This window comes from Ammospiza nelsoni, chromosome 20 (genome assembly GCF_027579445.1).
Source record: "Ammospiza nelsoni isolate bAmmNel1 chromosome 20, bAmmNel1.pri, whole genome shotgun sequence".
Classification (NCBI taxonomy): Eukaryota; Metazoa; Chordata; class Aves; order Passeriformes; family Passerellidae; genus Ammospiza; species Ammospiza nelsoni.
In genome coordinates, this window is record NC_080652.1 from 6,226,241 (window position 1) to 6,244,823 (window position 18,583).

The window sequence follows — 18,583 nt, forward strand, 5'->3', positions numbered from 1 at the left end:
AGACGGTCGCGGGTCCCCAGGGCACGAGGGGACAGAGGGGACAGGGACCCTGCCCAGGTGGGGGGCGGGGCGGTGTGGGACAGGCCACGCCTCCTTAGTGTATAACCACGCCTCTTTGCCATGGCGGGTCTTTCTGGCCCCGCCTCCGCGCGGGGCACGCTGGGAGTTGTAGTGCGGGCGGTGCGGAAGCCGCGGCCGCCATGGCCCCCGGAGCGGCCCCGGCCCCGGTCCGGGTGGTGCTGGTGCTGCTGGCGGCCGCCGCCCGCCCCGCCGCCGCCTGGGACCTGTGGGCGCTGCGCTGCGGCTTCTCAGCGGACTGCGAGTGCGGCTTCGGGCCCGACCTGCGCGGTCAGCGGGAGCGGCCGGGCGGGAACGGGGTCTGGGGGCAGGGGGACCCTCAGGGGCGGGGGGCAGCAGGGGAGGGAGTCCCGGGAGGCAGCGAGGGTCTCCAGGAGAGCCTGCCCGAGGGGGTCCCAGGAGGCAGCGAGGGTCTCCGGGGAGCCTGCCGGGGGCTCCCTTGGAGCGGGGTCCCTCAGCCGGGGATGAGGGGCCCAGCGGGGCGGCCCCAGGGACGGGACAGGCAGCGGTGACAAGCCGCGTTCTCCAAGTTCTGGTTTCACTTCGTTTCAGGGCTGGAGTTCGACTTGGCCACGAACCTGGTGGGGCAGCCCCTGGTGAGGCAGCAAGTGATGAAGGGGCTGAGGGGGTTCCTGGAGAACCCGAACCCGGTGAAACCACTCGTGATGTCCTTCCACGGCTCCACCGGAACAGGCAAAACCTACGTGAGCTCCATGCTCATCCGCTACCTCTTCCAGGGGGGGCTGCAGAGCCCCTATGTTCACCACTTCTCCCCCATCGTGCATTTCCCCCACGCTGAGCACATAGAGCAGTACAAGGTAAGGGACACTGCTCAGCAGTGCCACTTCACTGGGGGCGTTTGGCTGTGTCTGGGTTGATCCTCTGTACATATGCATTCAAGCTGTTTCCTGAAGTGCAGCAGGAATAAAAGCTCTTTGTTTTAACCTCTCAGACAAACATAGCTGAGAGAGTGGCTCCATACACTGGCTGAAGGATGCACTAGTAACTGCAATATACTCAGTTATTACTTTCGTCCTCTCCACAGCAGTCCCTGCCCCGATCGTGTTCTCATTCTTAAATATTTACACAGCTCTTTGAACACACAAACAAAAGTGCTTGGCTTAGATGAAAGGCACTAAAATTTTCCCATTGCTTTCCAAAACAGCCTGATGGCTGTAAAAACCTGCATATCACTAGACTTGTAATCCCCTCTCACAGAGCACACAGCTCCCTCACAGCAGCTCCAGAATCTCCATGGTGCCATTCTGTCTCTTAGAGCTGAGAAAAGAGAGAAATCAAAATGCCAGATTTTCAGCAGAGTGGGAATTCAGCATACCTGGACCTTTAGTTTCTGGGCGTTTGGAGAAGTTATTTGTTGTATTGTGTCCTTAGAGGAAATGCTTTTGGAAAAGTAAATCCCTTCCTGGCTGAAGTGCTTCAGTGAGGAGTTTCACATGCCCCCAGGCAATGTGAGTGGTTTTGTGTGGGCTGGGAGGTACCTTCAGCCATGATAAAGAGCTGTTCTGGGTCAGTGCAGGCACATGTTTCTACATTAGAACAGGAGCTGGCAAGAAGCTGGGAACTGTGGATACAACAGGGAAAGAGAAGAACGTGGGGAGCTGTAGGAGTCTGAATATCCAGCTTTAGTGTGCTGCCTCCTCCTTTAAATCTGTGTAAAAAGATCTACAGTGGTTTTAAAAAGCTGGTAAACACCACTGTGTGAAATCCAGAATAAAGGGGCCTCCCCAGCACTGGGTGTTTCAGCTCCAAGTGTGTGGTGCTGTGCAGGGACACGCTGCTCTCAGCACCTCTGGCTGTGTTGAGCTCCTGCTCAGCCTTTTCTGGGGTGTTTGAGCCTTCCTGGCCCTCTCACTGCCTCACACTTGTGGGGTTTTTCCTAGGAAAGCCTGAGGCGCTGGATCCAGGGGAACCTGACCAGCTGTGGACGCTCAGCGTTCCTCTTTGATGAGATGGACAAGATGCACCCAGGCCTGATTGATGTGATCATCCCGTTCCTGGGGCCCTCGTGGGTTGTGTACGGCACCAACTACCGCAAAGCCATCTTCATCTTCATCAGGTGAGAGAGGCCTCTCCATGGGCCCTTCCAGCTCACTGCTGCCCATTTGGGCAAAGGTTGCACCTACCTCAGGGCACAGGCTTGTTTTGCCTTTCCTTCTCCAAGCCTTGACCCTCTCCAAATGCCAAGAGATGCAATCTCACAGTGAACAGACAGATCTGGAGAGTGTGAAAAAGCCTCCTTTGCTTGTTATTTGGCTGCCTCTAGAGGAGTTATTTTGGGCCAGGCAGCTGGGAGCTGCTGGCTTGCACTCTGCAGGCTGGTGGGTGTCAGATGCCACCTGAGACACCATTTTCCTGGCTGCACAGTGGATAAGGCTCTCATTCTTGTGCAGCAATGCAGGAGGGGAGCAAATCAACAACGTGACGTTGGCTCTGTGGCGTGCCCGCAAGGACCGGGAGGAGATCAGCCTGCAGGACCTGGAGCCAGCCATCTCCAAGGCCGTGTTTGAAAACCCTGAGAGTGAGTCCATGGAGCTGAGCTCCTCCTGTAGCCCCACAGCCCAGCACAGGCAGCCAGGCCTGTTCTAGGAAGCCACCCACACCACCTGCTACCTCCCAGGCAACCAGAAAGGGACAAGGGGGTTTTGAGGAACTTGGAACTGTGATCCCCTTGAGGTTTCCTTCCTTCTGAGCCAGCAGACCTGTTGCCATATTTAGCAAAGTTCTTGGGAGACAAGGTGTGTTTGCAGCTGGGGGCTGGCAGACAGCACAGCACACCTGCCAGAACAGCACTGAGCTATATTGATCAGGCAGTGGCCTGCCTGCATCTGCTTGCCTTGCCCCTAGCACAGGGAGCAGAGCTTAAATTCTCACTAGACAAGCTAAATCCCCCCATTTCTGGGGGAAGAAACTCTGTTTGGGGGACGAGGTGACAACTGATGGGTTCAAAACCAGCAAGATCTCTCCTCAGCAGAGTACTTTGACTTCACACAAAGCAGCTCTTTGAATTGCAGGGACTGCAGAGCCTCTCTGAAGGTAAAACCTTCTCTCCCTTTCCTTGTGCAGGTGGCTTCTGGAATTCTGGGATCATTAATGAGCATCTCATTGATTTTGTTGTGCCTTTCCTCCCACTGAAGCACCACCACGTGAAGCAGTGTGTTGTCAGTGAGCTCGTCCAGCAAGGCCTCGAGGTACGGCCAGATGTCGTCCAGGAGGTGGCTGACAGCATCCCCTACTTCCCAGAAGAGGAGAAATTATTCTCATCAACAGGCTGCAAAACTGTGGCCTCTCGCATCAGTTTTTTCTTCTAGTCACTGGCAAGGGCCTCTCTGAGATCCACGTGGAGCTGGAAAGCAGCCAGGGCTGGTGGGATGTGCAGTGGGAATGGTGTGTGTGTCACTCCCCACAGCACAAGTGCTCTCCTGCTGAGCTCTCTCCAGCTCCAAGGAGCCCGCTGCAGGATGCAGCTGCAGGACCAGGTGCAAATTATGTAATTTAAAGCACTTTACTGATTGACTCTTGGCCAGGTAAAGGTGGATCCACCACCTGAGACATGTGTGATGACATGGGGAAGATGCTGAGAGGGTCTGCAGTGTCAGGGAGGTCCTCACCCTGTCAGCAGCACCCCTCCAGAGCTCTCCCCACTTCTGGCAGCTGTTGATACCCAATAGGTTAAGATTCTGAGCCCATATAAGAATATTTCTTCCTTACAGCATTTTAACAGGTTTTTTTAAACCTTTTTAAGCATAGCTGTGCCTCAGCTCCCTGGCACAACCTACTGGTGCTGACTCCTGTGAACACCTCAACATGGCAACCAAGGTTTCTTTTCAAGGAAGTTTTAGAGCCACCCACATTCCAGTTTCCTTTCACTGTGAATAGGTGCTTGGTAGCTTCAACACCAATGAGAGGGGTAATGTGGGAGAGGGGAACACCTGATCTGCCATGAGCCAGGCTCCCCTACCACCCCTTCATCCATGTTTCCCCTAAGGGCCAAAGGATTTCCCTGTAGCAAACCAGGAAAACAACAACAAAAGACTTCTTGCTTGTTTTACCAGCCGTGAAGAATCTCATCCTACCTCCAGGGGAGCCCACAGTGCTGCTAACGGTTTTGAAAATTCCTTTTATTCACTGATGGTTTCTCCAGCAGAGTTGGTGCTATGAGCTGTGGAGCTCCTTGTACATCCTTGTGCTGGTCAGACCTTGCAGGCTTTGGCTGGGCCAGCAGCCATTCAGCTTCTGGGGAGTGTCACAGTGGGGACCTGGGGACAAGTTAGAGGAGATGAGTGCTCCAGACTGCCAAGCAGGGGATGCACAGCCTGGCTTTTGCCCTGATTTTAATGTCCTCTATGCTGTTATGGAATAAGAGGTCAGGGGAACCAGAGGGATGGGTGTAAGGGCACTTTGCAAATCTTCCAAAGCTCTGCTTGTTCCCTGTATGGAAATGAGCTGCCAGTGCTTGGGGACCATGCCAGCTCCAGGCCTGAGCTTTGGGGATTTTAGACACCACCCAAGAGCTGGCCCAAAGACAGAGGCAAAAAATTATGCCTCTTGCAAAAATACGAATTTTTAATTTTAAAATAAATCTTATAAAAATGAAACAGTTTAAGTGTTTACATGGATTCCTGACTGCGGGTAGTGTGGAAGAACTTGGAAGATTTCCAATTTCCAGCACAGCGATGTGCTGCTGGGCTGGGGAACTGTCCCGGTGCCCTGGAACAAAGCTGTGCCCTGCTGGCCGGGTGAGTGGAGACGGAACGGGCACCGACACACAAACCGCGGGGCCCAGTGCTGGGCATTCGCTGCTCCCGCGAGTCCCCCGGGGACACTGCAGAGCCGCTCTCGATGAGAGGGGGTGGTTCCCAGGCCGCGGCGCCCTTTAACGCACCTCACCGTCCCCACCACAACCAGCCGGCCCGCGGGGCATTATCACAGCGGCGACACCGCCCCCGACACCGCGAAAGCACCCACGACACCGCCCCGACATCGCGACACCGCCCGTGACACCGCCCCGCCGCCCGCTAGAAAGATGGCGGCGCTGCCCGTAACCAAGATGGCGATGTGGGCGGGGCGCTGAGCGGCGCGGGGCAGTGACGTCACGCGGGCAAGGAGGGCGATGCTGGCGGCGGAGGTGGCGGGGAGCGCGCGAGCGCTCGTGGGGCGGGCGGGGCCGCGCGCCATGGTGAGGGCGGGGGGAGCTGGACTGTCAGGGGAACGGGGCTGTGAGGGGAGCGAATGGAGCTGGACTGTGAGGGGAATACGGGGAACGGGGCTGTGAGGGGAGCGCATGGAGCTGGACTGTGAGGGGAATACGGGGAACAGGGCTGTGAGGGGAGCGAATGGAGCTGGACTGTGAGGGGAATACGGGGAACGGGGCTGTGAGGGGAGCGCATGGAGCTGGACTGTGAGGGGAATACGGGGAACGGGGCTGTGAGGGGAGCGAATGGAGATGGACTGTGAGAGGAACGGGGGAACGGGGCTGTGAGGGGAGCGAATGGAGATGGACTGTGAGGGGAATACGGGGAACGGGGCTGTGAGGGGAGCGAATGGAGATGGACTGTGAGAGGAACGGGGGAACGGGACTGTGAGGAGAACAGGGTGGATCAGGACTGTGAACCGAGCAGACGGAGCGGGGCTGTGAGGGCAGTGCCGGCGAGGATCAGGTCATGGGCGAGCACCGGCAGCACGATCAGGGCTGTGAGGGAGGCACCGAAGGAAGAGTGAAGGGAATGCTGTGGGGATTGAGGCTGTGAGGACCCGGCCAGCTGCGGGGAGCATGGAGGGAGCAGGTGTGAGCCATGCTGGAGGGGATCAGGCCCGTGCAGGGACAAGGGCCTCATGGTGGCCCGTCAGAGCCCTGCTGACACCTGTCATGCAGGTGGCCGGCCTGGGCAACTACGGGATGCGAGGCACACGGCACAGCGTGGGCATGGAGGTGCTGGACCGGCTGGCCCGGCAGCTGGCGGTGGCCGAGGGCTGGCGAGTGGACAAGCGGTGCTGTGCTGATGTGGCCCTGGCCACAGCCCACGGCCTGGAGCTGGTGCTGCTCAAGCCACGGAGGTTCATGAACCTCAATGGGCTCAGCGTTGCCAGTGCTGGTGAGCAACTGGGTCAGCCCCAAAGCCTCTAGTGGCACCAGCCCCCTGTGACAGCCCTGCTGTCTCCTTGCCCTCCATGGCTCACTACAGCCCCACTCTGCAGAGTCAGGGCCTGGTGAGTCTGTCTCCCCTCATTTCTTAGGTTGTATTTCTGTTTCCAAAGCTGAGATCTACAGCCTTGGCCCCGGAGACATTTACCTGGTTCACGACGACCTGGACAAGGCCCTGGGCAAGGTGGCAATCAAGCTGGGAGGCAGCGCAAGGTATGGGGTAGCCCCAGCTCCCTGATGGTGTGAGCTGGTTTGAGGCTTTAACATGCCCCTACACGTTCATGGGCTGTTCTTGGCTCCAGCCTTGCAATGTTTTAGCTCTTGTCCTGGACTCGATCTATTGCAGAGGCAACAGCTGGCTGTTTGGGCAGCCTCCCAGTTCCTGCCCTGGCAGGGAGGGCAGGGAGCCTCCTGGAAGCAGCTATGGGCTGGATTCAGCCCACATGGGTTTTTTATAGCACTCTGCCTCTACTGTGCCTGCCCAGCACCAAACATTTAACCTAGGAAAGCTTCCACTGCGGGATGGGGCAGGTACGGTGTTGGGTCCCAGTGCTCAGTCACACGTGCACCAGCTGTGACAAGAGCTGACACAAACAGAATGTGCTGTCCTAGCCCTGCTTCCCTAAATCCCCCAGCCAACTGCTCTGAGCCCCCAGGGCTGGATGTTCCTGCAGAACCAGGACATGGGGACTGCAGCCCTTGGCTGGGACCACGTTCCCACATTCATGCAGCAGGAGACCCAGGGCTATATGGGGAGGGTGTCTCTTACAAACTAAGTGTGGGTTTTCTCTTTCTCTCTCAAGGGGACACAATGGGGTCCAATCCTGCATCAGTGCTCTGCAGTCCAACGTGAGTGGGTGTCAGGTGAAGGGGATCAATCCTGTGCCCTCCTCAATGCATGGCTTGTTCCCCCACTCCCAGTTTTCTGATTCCTCTTAGACAAGCCCCTGCTCCCTTCTCCCCCTTTTCTCCTTCCCCGTCATCCTGGAGGGCTGTTGTCTGTTTGGCCGCCATGGAGGACATGGAAACAATTAGCTGGAGTGCCTCTGCCAGCCCTGGCAGGAGCCTGGGATCTCAGCACAGCCCAGCTAAAGCCTCTTCCAAAATTATGTTTCTTGGAGCAAGCACTCAAAACCACCTGGAAAACATGAGGAGCTGTTCCCTTACTGCCCAGCCCCACTCTCAGCACTGTCACTGTGCCTAACTCTGCCTGCACACTTGAGGGGAAGCTCCCCCAGCTCTCTCCCTTCCTCCCCAGGAGATGACCCGGCTCAGGATCGGCATCGGGCGGCCAGAGGGTGACGTGACAGTGCCCAACTATGTCCTGTCTCCGTTCAGTGCTGGGGAGAGGGAGAAGCTGGAGCAGATCCTGGCCCAGGCAGTGACCTGCCTGCTGGAGCACATCCAGAGCCAAGTACCTGCAGAGCCAGGGGACAGGGGCTGACACAAACCCCCAGGACCCTTGTGGCTGATGGACAGGGTGCTGCAGGCACTCTGGAGTGACCAGGGAGCTGGAGCAGAGCCGGCCCAGCCTGGCTGGGAGCTGGGGCAGCCTCCTTCCATGCCCACACCAATCCAGGCAGCTCGTGTCCCACTTGAATCCCTGCAGAGGCTCCACGCCTCAGTTTGGCACAGAAATGAAATAAACCCTCACCCTGACTCTGGCCTGCTCCTGCCTCTCTTCCATGCGCCGCTTGCCAAGCTTGGGTTGTCCTTGGCACTGCAGCTCAAATCCGTGTTCCCATCCCTGTTTGACCAGCACAGCCTCGGAGGGAGGCTTCTAGTGAGAAATGGGGAGCAATAGGAGCTACCTCTGTAGAGTCCAAAGGCACTTCAGTCTTGCTGAGAAACTGGCAAGCACAGAGAGCCTGGAATCCCATAGCGTGCTGCTCTGACTGAGCTGCAGCAGTTTCAGGGCTGGCCTCACAGTGTTTTTGAGTTCAGTGGTTTTGGCTGAAACTGTGGAGTTTCCAACAGCTGCAGGAGTTCTGGCTTCCCACAGAGCCGTTGCAGGTCTCGTGGAGAGCACAGACTGAGGCAGTGTGTCCTCACCACTGCTGTGTCCCAGAGTGCTGGGTGTGCCAGCATGGCCTGCCCAGCTGGCCATGTTCTACCCAGGAACACTGAGACACCCAGCAAAGGCAGCTCCTCTCCTGCATCCCAGCAGGATGGAACAAGCACGGGACACTTGCTGGCTGACGTATACCACAGCGTTTCTGTCGCTTCCATGCTCTGCTCCAGCTGGCACCAGACATTCTTCTGCTCCATCCCCAGCTCCTGGAGCACTGAAGCTGCCTGGGCAAGGGGAAAAGCTGGGAAGCAAAAGTGTGCCCAACCTGTCATCCATTCCTCACCCATGTCTACACTGGCTGGGACCCTGCACTTACAGAACAGGCACTCCTCCCTGTTCTCCAGGAGATCCACTCGGCTCTTCAGGTCCCGTGTGATCTGCAGCTGGTTGTTTTCCTTCCAAAGGTCCCTGCTGTAGCTGTTCAACCTGCCCCAAATGATGATTTCCCGAATCCCTTGGTAGTCTCAGACATCTCTCTGGGTGTCTGCTAGCAAGGCCTCCACCTGTTGCTCCATCACCTACACTCCCAGGGGAGAGCTGAGCTCTGTGAAGATGCCACCCACCTTTCCCACCCGAACCCCAAGGGTGAGCTTCAATTTCCCTCCCCCCACCTCTCTCCTTCCCTCTCTTCCCCCCTTACAGATTTTATTCCCAAAGTTCCCAGCTGGGGGAACTGCCAGACCCTCTCATCTGCAGCACTGGGGTGACACCTGGGATCTTGGGGCAATGTCAGCACCCAGCACACCAGCTCAGTCAGTCTGCTTTAATCCTCCCTGGGCTTCCACCCAGGCACGGCACGAGGGACAAGCCCAGTCAGTGGCAGGAGGCCACCACGTGTGCCAGCCCAAAGTCCACTCCCCAAAGTCCAGGCTGGTGGAGATGGCAGAGTTGGCATTGATTGGGACTGTCCTGGAGATGTGTCCTCAGCAGAGATGGAGCACAGCGCTCCTCTGGTCTCTCCACTTGGCAGGGAAAGGCTTTCCTGGGGCAAATCCTGCCTTGGGTGGATTTGTCACATGCAGATTCGAAGAACCCTGTGGGGCTCTGTCCAGGGCAGCTGCATCTCCTGAGTGGGAGTGGGCAGTAAAAGGTCCTTGCCCCTGGTGCTCCCAGCTGGATCACAGTCCCTCGTCCCTAGGAGGCACGGACACGGACATCAGTGGTCACGGCAGGAGCAGCCCCAGCGTGTTCACGCCTGCAGCGAGGCAGTGGGAGGGCTGTGTTCCAGCCTCCCCCGGTCTGGCAGCTCCCAGGGCACTTCTGCTGCCAGGACAAGCAACCTCAGGCAGGGAAAGTCTGACCCAGCATTAACTGTGTCCATGCTGCCCTGGGGCTGAGCCAGTGTGGGTCACCTGCCTGCCTGCATGGCCACAGCCCCAGGGAGACACACTTCTGAGAGGAGCAAGCAGTGCTGGGCTGAAACGTTCCCCTGGGAGATGCCACAGCTCTTTCCACACTTTTGCAGCAGGAAAAGGAGCGTTCTCCCTTCCTCATCTGAGGGGCTGGGGAGCAGCATGGACTCAGGGGGATGGAGGGCCCTGTCCCCAAATCCCCTCCAGCCCAGTGCAGCCTCACATGGGACATCTGTGTCCCCACCCCTTTCCCCACCTGGAAGAGACAGTCTGGTCCCTGTTTCCCAATGCTTTGAGTCTGACAGGGAGAGCTGCTGGCCCATGACAAAAGCTAGGCATGTGGGACACATCTGAACATGGCACGTGCAGGGAGACACTCCCCAGCTGCTCTGTCCCCTGTGCCTGGGTCTCACAGCCTTGCTCACCATCAGAGCTCGTCACGGGCCGTGGAGCGGAGGTGGCCAGCGCTGCCCCGTGAGTCTCTCAGTGTCTTCTGCGAGCCAGCCCAGTCAGTCTTCTTGGCATCATCATCCCAGATGGTGGAGGTCTCGGTGTCACTCAGCCAGTTGCTGTCCCCAGCGTAGTGAGTGGGATAAACCAGGAGGGGGTGAGCTGAAAACACCAGCAAGTCCCGTGGGGAGAAGTGCCGCTTGTAATCCTCACTGGGGAAAGGGGAGCAGACCCAAGAGAAAAAACTGGCTTACAGAGGAGCAGACAGAGGAGAAAAAGCACTGGGAAAATCAAATCAACCACCCAGGGAAGGCTCCATGTAGGGCAGGGAATAGAGAGGGATGTGGGGTAGCAGGCATGGAGCCGGGGAACGCTGGGCAGGGACTGTGGAGGGATTACAGAGAGGACAGGACCTGTGGCTCCCCACCAGCTGGGGCCGGCTCTTGGCACAGAGTGGGTCTCTGGCACAGCATCCAGCTGGCCCTGAGACAGAGCTGTCTGGTGCTGTTATGCCTGCAAGCAGGGGGCTTCCAGCTGCTGCTGGTGCATGTGCAGAGCCCTAATCTGTTCTTCCGTCCACCTCCAGCCTGCCTTTTACATGCCCGATCCATGTTTTTCTCCATCCTGCTCATTGGGTTTCCCAATCCCTTCTCTCCCAGGACACCCATCCACCCACTGGTGCTCACTCACCCTCTAAATTGCCTCCCCCTGCCCAGACAAAGCCTTTCCACTGACCCCCACCCCAGAGAGGGGCATGAAAGGGCTCCAAATCGGGGCTGAGTCCCTCAACCAGGGGCAGGAAACCGCACAGCCCGCCAGCACTAGGGTACAGCAGGCTGCTCCCTGCCCCTTGCCATGGGGCCAAGACCCTGTGCAGGGCCCACACCAAGCCCCAGCTCCATTCCCATTCCCCCACCCCATGCTGGCAGAGGGCCATTTTCCAGCAGCCAGAGGCCAGGCAGCGGCGAGCTGAGAATGAGCTCATGCTACAGATGTTTTCCTCCAGCATGAGTAACGCCTGCAAGGGGGGAACTGGGTGAGGTGGTGACGGCAGAGAAGAAACACATTGTCCCACATTGGCATGGCCAGGCCAGCACCCTCCTGCACAATCTGCTCCTTACTTGGGGTGCTTGTCATACATGATGGGCAAATACTCGTCCACGGGCAGCATTTTGGAGAGGGGTTTGGTGGCCAGCAGCTTCTGTGCCCCGTGGTGGGAGATGGCGTAGGCCAGCGTCCAGTACGAGTACCCGGCCACCACCAGGTTCCGCACGCCTTCCACAGGCGCCTCATCCTCGTCGTTCACCTGCTTCCTCCCCAGGTAGCTGTGGGGTGGCCAGGGAGCCATGAGAGCCAGCCTTGGGGCCCCCCACCCCACATCCCCCTGGCCCCAGCACCTACATGAGGTCCCAGTCCTGCTGTGCCCGCTCCAGCTCGTCCATCAGCCGCTGCAGCCGTGCTGGGAAGGCAGCCTCAAAGCGCACGTCATCCTCGAACACCACCGACCGCTCCAACCCCCGGGACACGATCTGGGAGAGGGGACAGAGGTGCCAGCCCATCCCAGCACTGCTCTGGGGCTACTGACCCTGCAGGACACCCCTTCTCCCCAGGTCCTCCAGACATCTGAGATGCTCACAGGGTCCCTGCCCACTGCTGGTGGCCCTTAGGGACCCCGTGGCCGCTGTGGCCCCATACCTCCTTCCAGATATTGTAGTGGCTGAGGAAGCAGCCGACCTCGCCCTTGGTGAGCGTGCGGCCGGAGAAGGGATCGTAGTACCCGGGCAGCAAGTCCACACCCAGCACCTTGATGTCACTGCTGTTGAGGGTGCTGCAAGGCAAGGGGCTGCATCAGTGAGGTGTGCCACCAGACACTCCCTGTCCTCTCCCCACGGTGACACCAGGGGACTGGCTGAGTGGTCCCCCCATGGTCACCTGCCATCCACAGCATCCACCACCCGTGGAATGATCTCCAGCTCCTGCAGGGATGCCAGCATTCGCTGCCGCCGGTCTGGCCTCCGCACCAGGTTGATTAAGAAGATCTGGGAAGAGGAGAGCCCCAACGATGGGACATGTTGTCATGGGGGACACACAGAGGCTACTGCAGGATGGGGATAGAGGCTCAGCCTTTGTCATGGATAGATGCAGTCAGAGAGACGGACACAACCAGAGGGATGGACAGGGGAACACGAGCAGCTCCACTGAGCACTTACTTCATCAAAGCCCATTTTTGTGAGCGGCCTGGGCAGGAGAGAAATGTGCCTGGAGCGCTGCATGGGGGGACCATCCACTGTGGAGAGAGGAGACAGTGGAGCCCAGATTCCCCTGGCTGGGAGCTGGGGCTGACAGCCCTGTCAGAACCTGGAGGCCTCCAGGACCTCTCCACCCATGGGCACTCACCCATGGCCTCCAGCGTGAGATGCACAAAGTTGGCATGATCATCCTCCAGCGTCTGGTGGGCCTTCACAGGAACATTGATGTAACCAAAGTGTTGCTGGTTGCACACGTGGACCTCCACACCTGCCGGACGAGACAGGTGAGCAGCACAGCCCCCCCAGCCCCTGCACCCCCAAAACCCCCATCACCCTCACCAGCCTCCTGGCAGGAGTAGGCAAAGACAATGATGTCATCGAAGGCCCAGGTGTAGTTGGGGTGGGGTGGGTAGAAGGCCAGGTGTGAGGTCTCCTCCTTGCGCAGGTCGATCAGGAAGGTGGCGTAGACCATGGGCACGCGGAAGCAGCCCCGGCGCTGCCGGTTCTTGGTGGGGAAGTAGTCGGGTGTGCGGCGATAGAAGCCCTGCAGTATCACACCCCACAGTGCTCCATGGCAGAGAGCTCCTCCACCACGGGGCTGTCTCATTCTCCAGGGATTTCTGGGGACCCACCTGGGGTGTGATGCCACACCAGAAATTGGAGTAGAAGGTCTGCGAGTCCAGCATGGGGGCCACTACTGACTTGTTCTGCGCCATGAGGAACTTGAGGGTCTGGTTGTTGGTCAGGATGCTGTCAGTGTCCATGAACTGCAGAGACAGCACAGGTTCTGGAGACATGGAGAAGCCCACCTCAGCCTCCACCCCACCAGTGCCCCAAGTCCCTTACCAGGATGTAGTCTGCCTGCTGCTCCCGGGCGTAGGTGAGAGCTTCCTGCTTCAACTTCATCACGTTTTCATAGCGTTTGTCACTCCAGTGCTTGGGACCAAGCTCATCAGGGTAGGAGCTGGGCAGGGGGAGGCAGGGGTTAACCTCACTCGCTGGGAATGCACAAACTCGGTGCAGGCTGTTCCTGCCGGCAGGCTGAGTCAGCCCCACTCCGCTGAGCTCCTCCTGGTCCCCAGCCAGGGAGGGTTGATGCTGCTCCAGGAGCCCCCCAGCCCACACCTGCCTCCATCCAGCCTCACCTGGGCTCCTCTTGCACCTTCAAGGCCACCGAGTGATAGTCCTGCCCCACGGCCCCCAGCCACTCCTGCAGCATTGCTGTCGTGTTGTCCGAGTTGTGGTCTGTTGCACACCTGGGGTGAGGGGACATCAGCCTCTGCGGGTCCTCCTCAAGGGACAATCAGGACCTCACCCTGCACTAGAAATGCTCATGGGACCAAAAGACTGAGCCAGTGACAGACTTGCTGGGAATGTAACGTGTAATTTGAAGGAACCAAGGCTGTGCAGGCAGGAGGGGAAACACTAACTGCTAATTTCTTCCTCGGTGCCACTGCCACCCTGCATCCCAGTGGCAGCCCTGGACGTGTTCTCCTCACCCCAGCCTTGTGACTGCCCACCATGAGCACAGCAGCACAGCTGCTTTGTCCCCCTGTCCCTGCACCCCACAGTACTCCTGTGCGTCCCACTGTTCCAGCAGTGAGAGGAAAGGACTCAACAGCAAAAAATCAACAGCAAAAAACCTCCCTTCCTGAATATTCCCTTGCTGGGCACCATCAGCATTCCCAACTCTCCCACCCGTCCTCAGAACAATGCAGCACAGACAGAGCTGAGCCCACCTTGCACTGGGCCAAACCCCAAGTTCCCACACTCCTCGAACCTGTCAAAGAGCCCGGCACATCCCCCAGGCACTGGTGTCATGGGGATTTGAGGGAAGAAAGCAAGATCTGTATCCCCCCAGCTCCACGGGCTGCTCTTGAAACTCCCTGCAGGATCCTGTGGCCAGGGATTCCCGGGGGTGCAGTGGGTAAAGGTGAGGACCCCCCTTCCCCTTCCCCTTCCCCTTCCCCTTCCCCTTCTCCTTCTCCTTCCCCTTCCCCTTCCCCTGCCGGCAGCCGACCCCCGCCTCAGCCCCGCCAGGATCCCCCGCCTCAGCTCCCCCGCCAAAGCAGCTGCAGAAAAGTTTCCGACAAGCTCAGGCGACAGACGGCAGTGGCGCGGCGAGGAGACAGGAGACTCCTCTTCCAGCCAATCCCCGGCACGGTAAAGGGGCTTGGGGGTGAATTTGGGAAAGGGAGCCCGAGAGTGAGCCCGGCGGGGAGGGGCACGGCAGAGCCTGTCCCAGTGATGCATAATCCCCTTGTGCCCGGGGGTGCCCGCTCTCATCGGCCCCACGGCTCCCTCAGGGGAAAGGCTGGGGTCCAGCCCTGCACCGCGGGGCAGCCCGAGCCCCTCCCGCTGCCCTGCGGGGTCCCACACACGGGGCAGAGCCACCCCTCGCATTGTGGGGCTGGGGACGCTGCCACCCTGTTCCTCCCGAAGGTCCCTTTCCCCTAAAGATCCCCATTCCCCCGCAGTTTCCCATTCCTTCGAATCTGTTCTGTGCACCCAAGAGCCCCCAGTTCCCCCACTCTCCCGCGTTTTCCTCCGGGTCCCTGCTATCCTCGGCTCTCCATTCCCCTCACAGCCTCCGCTAATCCCCGGACCCTCCTTCCCCCCCCCATCCCCGTTCCCCGGGGCTCCCCGCTATCCCCGCGGTCCCTGTGGCTGCAGCATCCCGGCTCCCCCGCGATGCCCATTCCCCACAGCCCTGTTCTCCCCCAGGACCCGCGCCACTCTCTGCCCGCTCCCCCGGGGTCCCGCAGCCTCACCACAGGGCGATGCTGCCCGCGGGATAGTCCAGGCGCTCCAGGGCTCCCAGGCAGTGCGGCAGCGAGTGCTGCGCGTTCCGGGCCAGGAGGGCGAGCACCAGGCGCGGTGGGGCCGGCCCGGTGCCGGTGCCGGTGCCGGTGGCCAGCAGCAGGAGGAGGGCGCAGAGCGGCCCCGCGGCGCCCATGGCGGAGGCGGCGGGCGGGGAAGGGGCGGGCTGGGACCCGCCGTGCTCAGCGCACCCCCCGCCCCGGCCCCGGCCCGGCCCCGCCGCCGCAGCGAGCCCCGGGGGCCGGGCTGGGTCGGGCTGCCTTAAATAGACCCGAAATCGGTGCAGAGCCGCGCAGAGCCCATGGCTGGGGGGCGAGAGAGCGGGGACACCCTGGGACCCCCTCCCGAGGATGCTCCAGGGCATCCCCACGGCACACGGGCGGGTCCCCACGGTGCCCTGGGTGGGTGGGCAATGGGATGGGAGAGGGGGTTATGGTTTGCGGCAATATGGCCAAGGGTTGCCGGGGGCAGCATCGCCAGGGGGCTCATGGACAAGGGATCATGGCCAGAGAGGTTTGTGGCTGAGGGGGGCTTGCATGGCGAGTGGGGGTTCTGGCTGCCGTCCTCACCAGGGCAGCCCACCCCTGTGAGCCGTGTCCCCCCAGGCTGTCCCCATGGCTGTCCCCATGGCTGTCCCCATGGCTGGCCATTCCCAGGCCCTCAGGCGTGTCTGCGACGTGTCCGAGCCGCGGGCAGGGGCAGGCCCGGGGCCTGTGGGATGTTCGACCAACCCTTCTGGTTTTCCACCCAATCCATAAATACATCCGTCAGCTCCGGGAGCAGCGCAGGCCTGGGGTGCTCGTGTCCTGCAGGGCGGGCAGTGACTCCGCGAGGAGACATTGCTGCTCCCCACAGCGATGCCGGCCCCTCTCACTGCGCTGGCACCGAGCCCTGCTGAGGCACGGGTGGGTGCCACACGAGGCCGAACTGTGTCCACCCGTGCCAGGGTCAGGGTGCCCGGGCAGCTGCTGTCGCCGGCTCCGTGTCCCCCCGGGGCTCCACTGGGGTGCAGCAGAGGGGTCGGGAAGTGAACAACCCGGAACACCTGAAAGAATCAGCAGAGAGAGCGGGGGACTCACAGGACCCGGCAGCGACTGCAAGGAGAGAAAAATGCTGTTTACAGCCCGGCTCGGACAAGTATTTCGGGAAGGGCTCGGCGCCAGCGCAGCCGGGAATTCCCAGCCATGGAGGAGCTGCGGGAAGGAGCAGGAGCCCGAGAGCCCAGCAGAGCCCAGCAGGGCCGGACCCACCCGTGTCCGTGTCGGGACCCACCCGTGAGGCTGAACGAGGGGCAGCCCCGCAGCCCGGGACGGAGCGAGGGCTGCAGAGCAGCGGGAATGCCCCGGGCCACCCCCCGGCCCTCGGGGACACCCCCGGCACCGCCCCCGCAGCAGCGGCCGCTGCTGCCCCCTCCCGGCCCTCGGCGGGGAGCCCGCGCTCGGCCCGAGCTGCATCCGATCCCCACGTCCCTATAACCTTCTCTCCCTGCCTTTCTTCATCCCTGCATTCCATCATCCCTATATCCCCGATCCCCACACCCCTCCAGCCCTTCACCCCTCCGTTCTTTCATCCCTGCTCTTCTTCATCCCTGCATCCCTTTTCTTTTTCATCTCTTCATCCCTCCATCCCTGCGTTGTCCCTCAGGGTGCCAGCTGGACCTGCCCTTCCCCTGGCACCCCACACAGCTCAGCCAGCCAAGCACAGCCACGGCCCCACTGCCCTGTACAGCCCTCACAACACTCCCCAGCCGTGGGTTCCAGAGCAAAGAGAGGGGGGCCCTGCCCTTCCCACAGCCCCTTCACCCCCAAAGCAGGCAGAGGAAGGGGGGCTGCCCCTGTGACACAGGGAAACTGAGGCAGGGGCCCGTGAAATGTGCTGCACACACACAGGCTGGGAGTGGCAGAGGGACAGAGCATCCTGTGCCTGCCCTCCCAAGCTCAGCTGGGGTCAGAACTATCCCTGCCTTTGCAATCTGCCTTCCCCTCACATCCTGGCTGCTCACAAAGGACCCTCAGAGGCCACTGATGGCCAAGAGGCACCTTATGGGCAGTTTGGGGCAAAAACAACCCTGGGTGAGCTAAAGGGGACAGAGAGATTCCTGTCAGGGCTCCTGCTGTGTGCCCCTCAGGGTGACAGCCCACCCAGCTCCGTGCTGTGGCTCAGCATCTCCATGTGCACCACGACTGGGCTGTGACAGCTCCTGTGCCCCAGGAGCGGGACTGAAGGGCAGCTGGCAGGTCCCCACAGGGCCCAGGGTGTCCCCAGGGGGCTCAGGACATCTCACAGCTCCGTGCACTCATGGTGATACCTGCAGTACAGAGCCAGTATCAGCCTGCAAGCATCCTGCCTGGAAAACACCTTCATCCCCAAGGCTCCAGGCAGGAGCAGCCCTGCACAACGTTTACAGGAGTATGTTTTCTATTTTTTACAGGAAAAAGTTGCTCTTGGACCCAGGGATGAGGATTTTGGTTACCTCCCACCTCTCTCCACCCCTTCCTTGAAATTTTCTAGGATTTTCAGCAAAGCTTTGAAAAGCTCCAGTTCCCTCAAACTTCCTATTTTTCTGCTTTAAAAGGCTCAACCTTGGCTGCAAAAGGCAAATATATAAAGATATGTATGTATTTATATATGTATCTATAAATGCAGAAATTCACTGTGTGTTCATGGCCAAGGCCACTACAAGTCCCTTGGTCAATAAAACATTTTTATTAATCTTTTTTCACAAGAAAAAACATCCTGGGCACCCAACTAGCTGCCCAAAGTCCATGGTACTCCCAAGATTCCCCATTCCCAGGCTGTGACATTGCCCAAATGATGCTCTCCCCTCCAGACATGCTTTCTCCAGACCTCCCCTGGCTTACCCAGCCTCAAAACATCAGCCCTGTTTCCTGCTGGGGAAACTGAGGCACAGAGCCCTCCCTGCCCAGGGGGAACTCTGGAACCAAGGGAGCGCCTGTGAATCCACCACACCCTCTGCAATGCAAACCCCTCATCCTGCACCACTCCAGCTGTTCCAGATGTTTTCCCCACCTCCCAGCTGTTGGGTAGCTCAGGAGGCCAGCGCTCCCCTCTCAGATGCGTTTTCCTTCCAGGTCTCTGCTAAACCCATCACATCCACGGGCCCTGCTCCACTTTCCTCCTCCCAGGCTGCTTCTGCAGCGAGCAAAACCCACAGATCTTCCCACACAGAAAAATGCAAGGGAATTTCCGCCATCGTGGGGGGATTTGGGCCATCCTGGGAGGGATTTTGGCCACCCGGGGGGATTCTGGCCCACCCAAGAGAGGCTGTGCCAGAGGAGCCGGGGGAGCTGATGGGAGCAGCATTCTCATCCTGGCTGTGGGGAAAGGGAGATTTGTGCCACTCTAAACGGGGCAGGGACACACTGCCAGCGTCCCCCAA

General features: G+C 59.7%; 3 protein-coding genes across 4 annotated transcripts; 2 read left to right on the forward strand and 1 right to left on the reverse strand.

Annotated features, from left to right (window-relative positions):
- The first annotated feature begins 491 nt into the window (after positions 1–491).
- TOR2A (torsin family 2 member A) lies at positions 492–4,694 on the forward strand. Its single transcript, XM_059486353.1, has 4 exons — positions 492–896; positions 1,980–2,155; positions 2,490–2,617; positions 3,163–4,694. Exons 1-4 carry the CDS (start codon positions 690–692, stop codon positions 3,405–3,407), a joined length of 756 nt encoding a protein of 251 aa, XP_059342336.1. The 5' UTR covers positions 492–689; the 3' UTR covers positions 3,408–4,694.
- Positions 4,695–5,642: 948 nt separating this feature from the next.
- PTRH1 (peptidyl-tRNA hydrolase 1 homolog) lies at positions 5,643–7,900 on the forward strand. 2 transcript variants are annotated; one of them, XM_059486515.1, is made up of 5 exons: positions 5,643–5,882; positions 5,972–6,191; positions 6,355–6,454; positions 7,045–7,090; positions 7,500–7,900. In XM_059486515.1, the coding sequence occupies exons 2-5, from the start codon at positions 5,996–5,998 to the stop codon at positions 7,683–7,685; spliced, it is 528 nt and encodes a 175-aa protein (XP_059342498.1). In that variant the 5' UTR covers positions 5,643–5,882; positions 5,972–5,995; the 3' UTR covers positions 7,686–7,900. The 2 variants fall into 2 exon arrangements, with proteins under 2 accessions (XP_059342498.1, XP_059342497.1); XM_059486514.1 differs by having other exon boundaries at positions 5,671–6,191.
- A 1,161-nt stretch (positions 7,901–9,061) lies between these two features.
- CERCAM (cerebral endothelial cell adhesion molecule) lies at positions 9,062–15,326 on the reverse strand. Its single transcript, XM_059486439.1, has 13 exons — positions 15,135–15,326; positions 13,509–13,619; positions 13,210–13,327; positions 12,996–13,130; positions 12,703–12,907; positions 12,512–12,631; positions 12,325–12,401; positions 12,047–12,153; positions 11,810–11,942; positions 11,516–11,643; positions 11,236–11,439; positions 10,090–10,326; positions 9,062–9,446 (listed from the first exon to the last, which is right to left on the reverse strand). Exons 1-12 carry the CDS (start codon positions 15,317–15,319, stop codon positions 10,092–10,094), a joined length of 1,758 nt encoding a protein of 585 aa, XP_059342422.1. The 5' UTR covers positions 15,320–15,326; the 3' UTR covers positions 9,062–9,446; positions 10,090–10,091.
- Between the last annotated feature and the right edge of the window lie 3,257 nt (positions 15,327–18,583).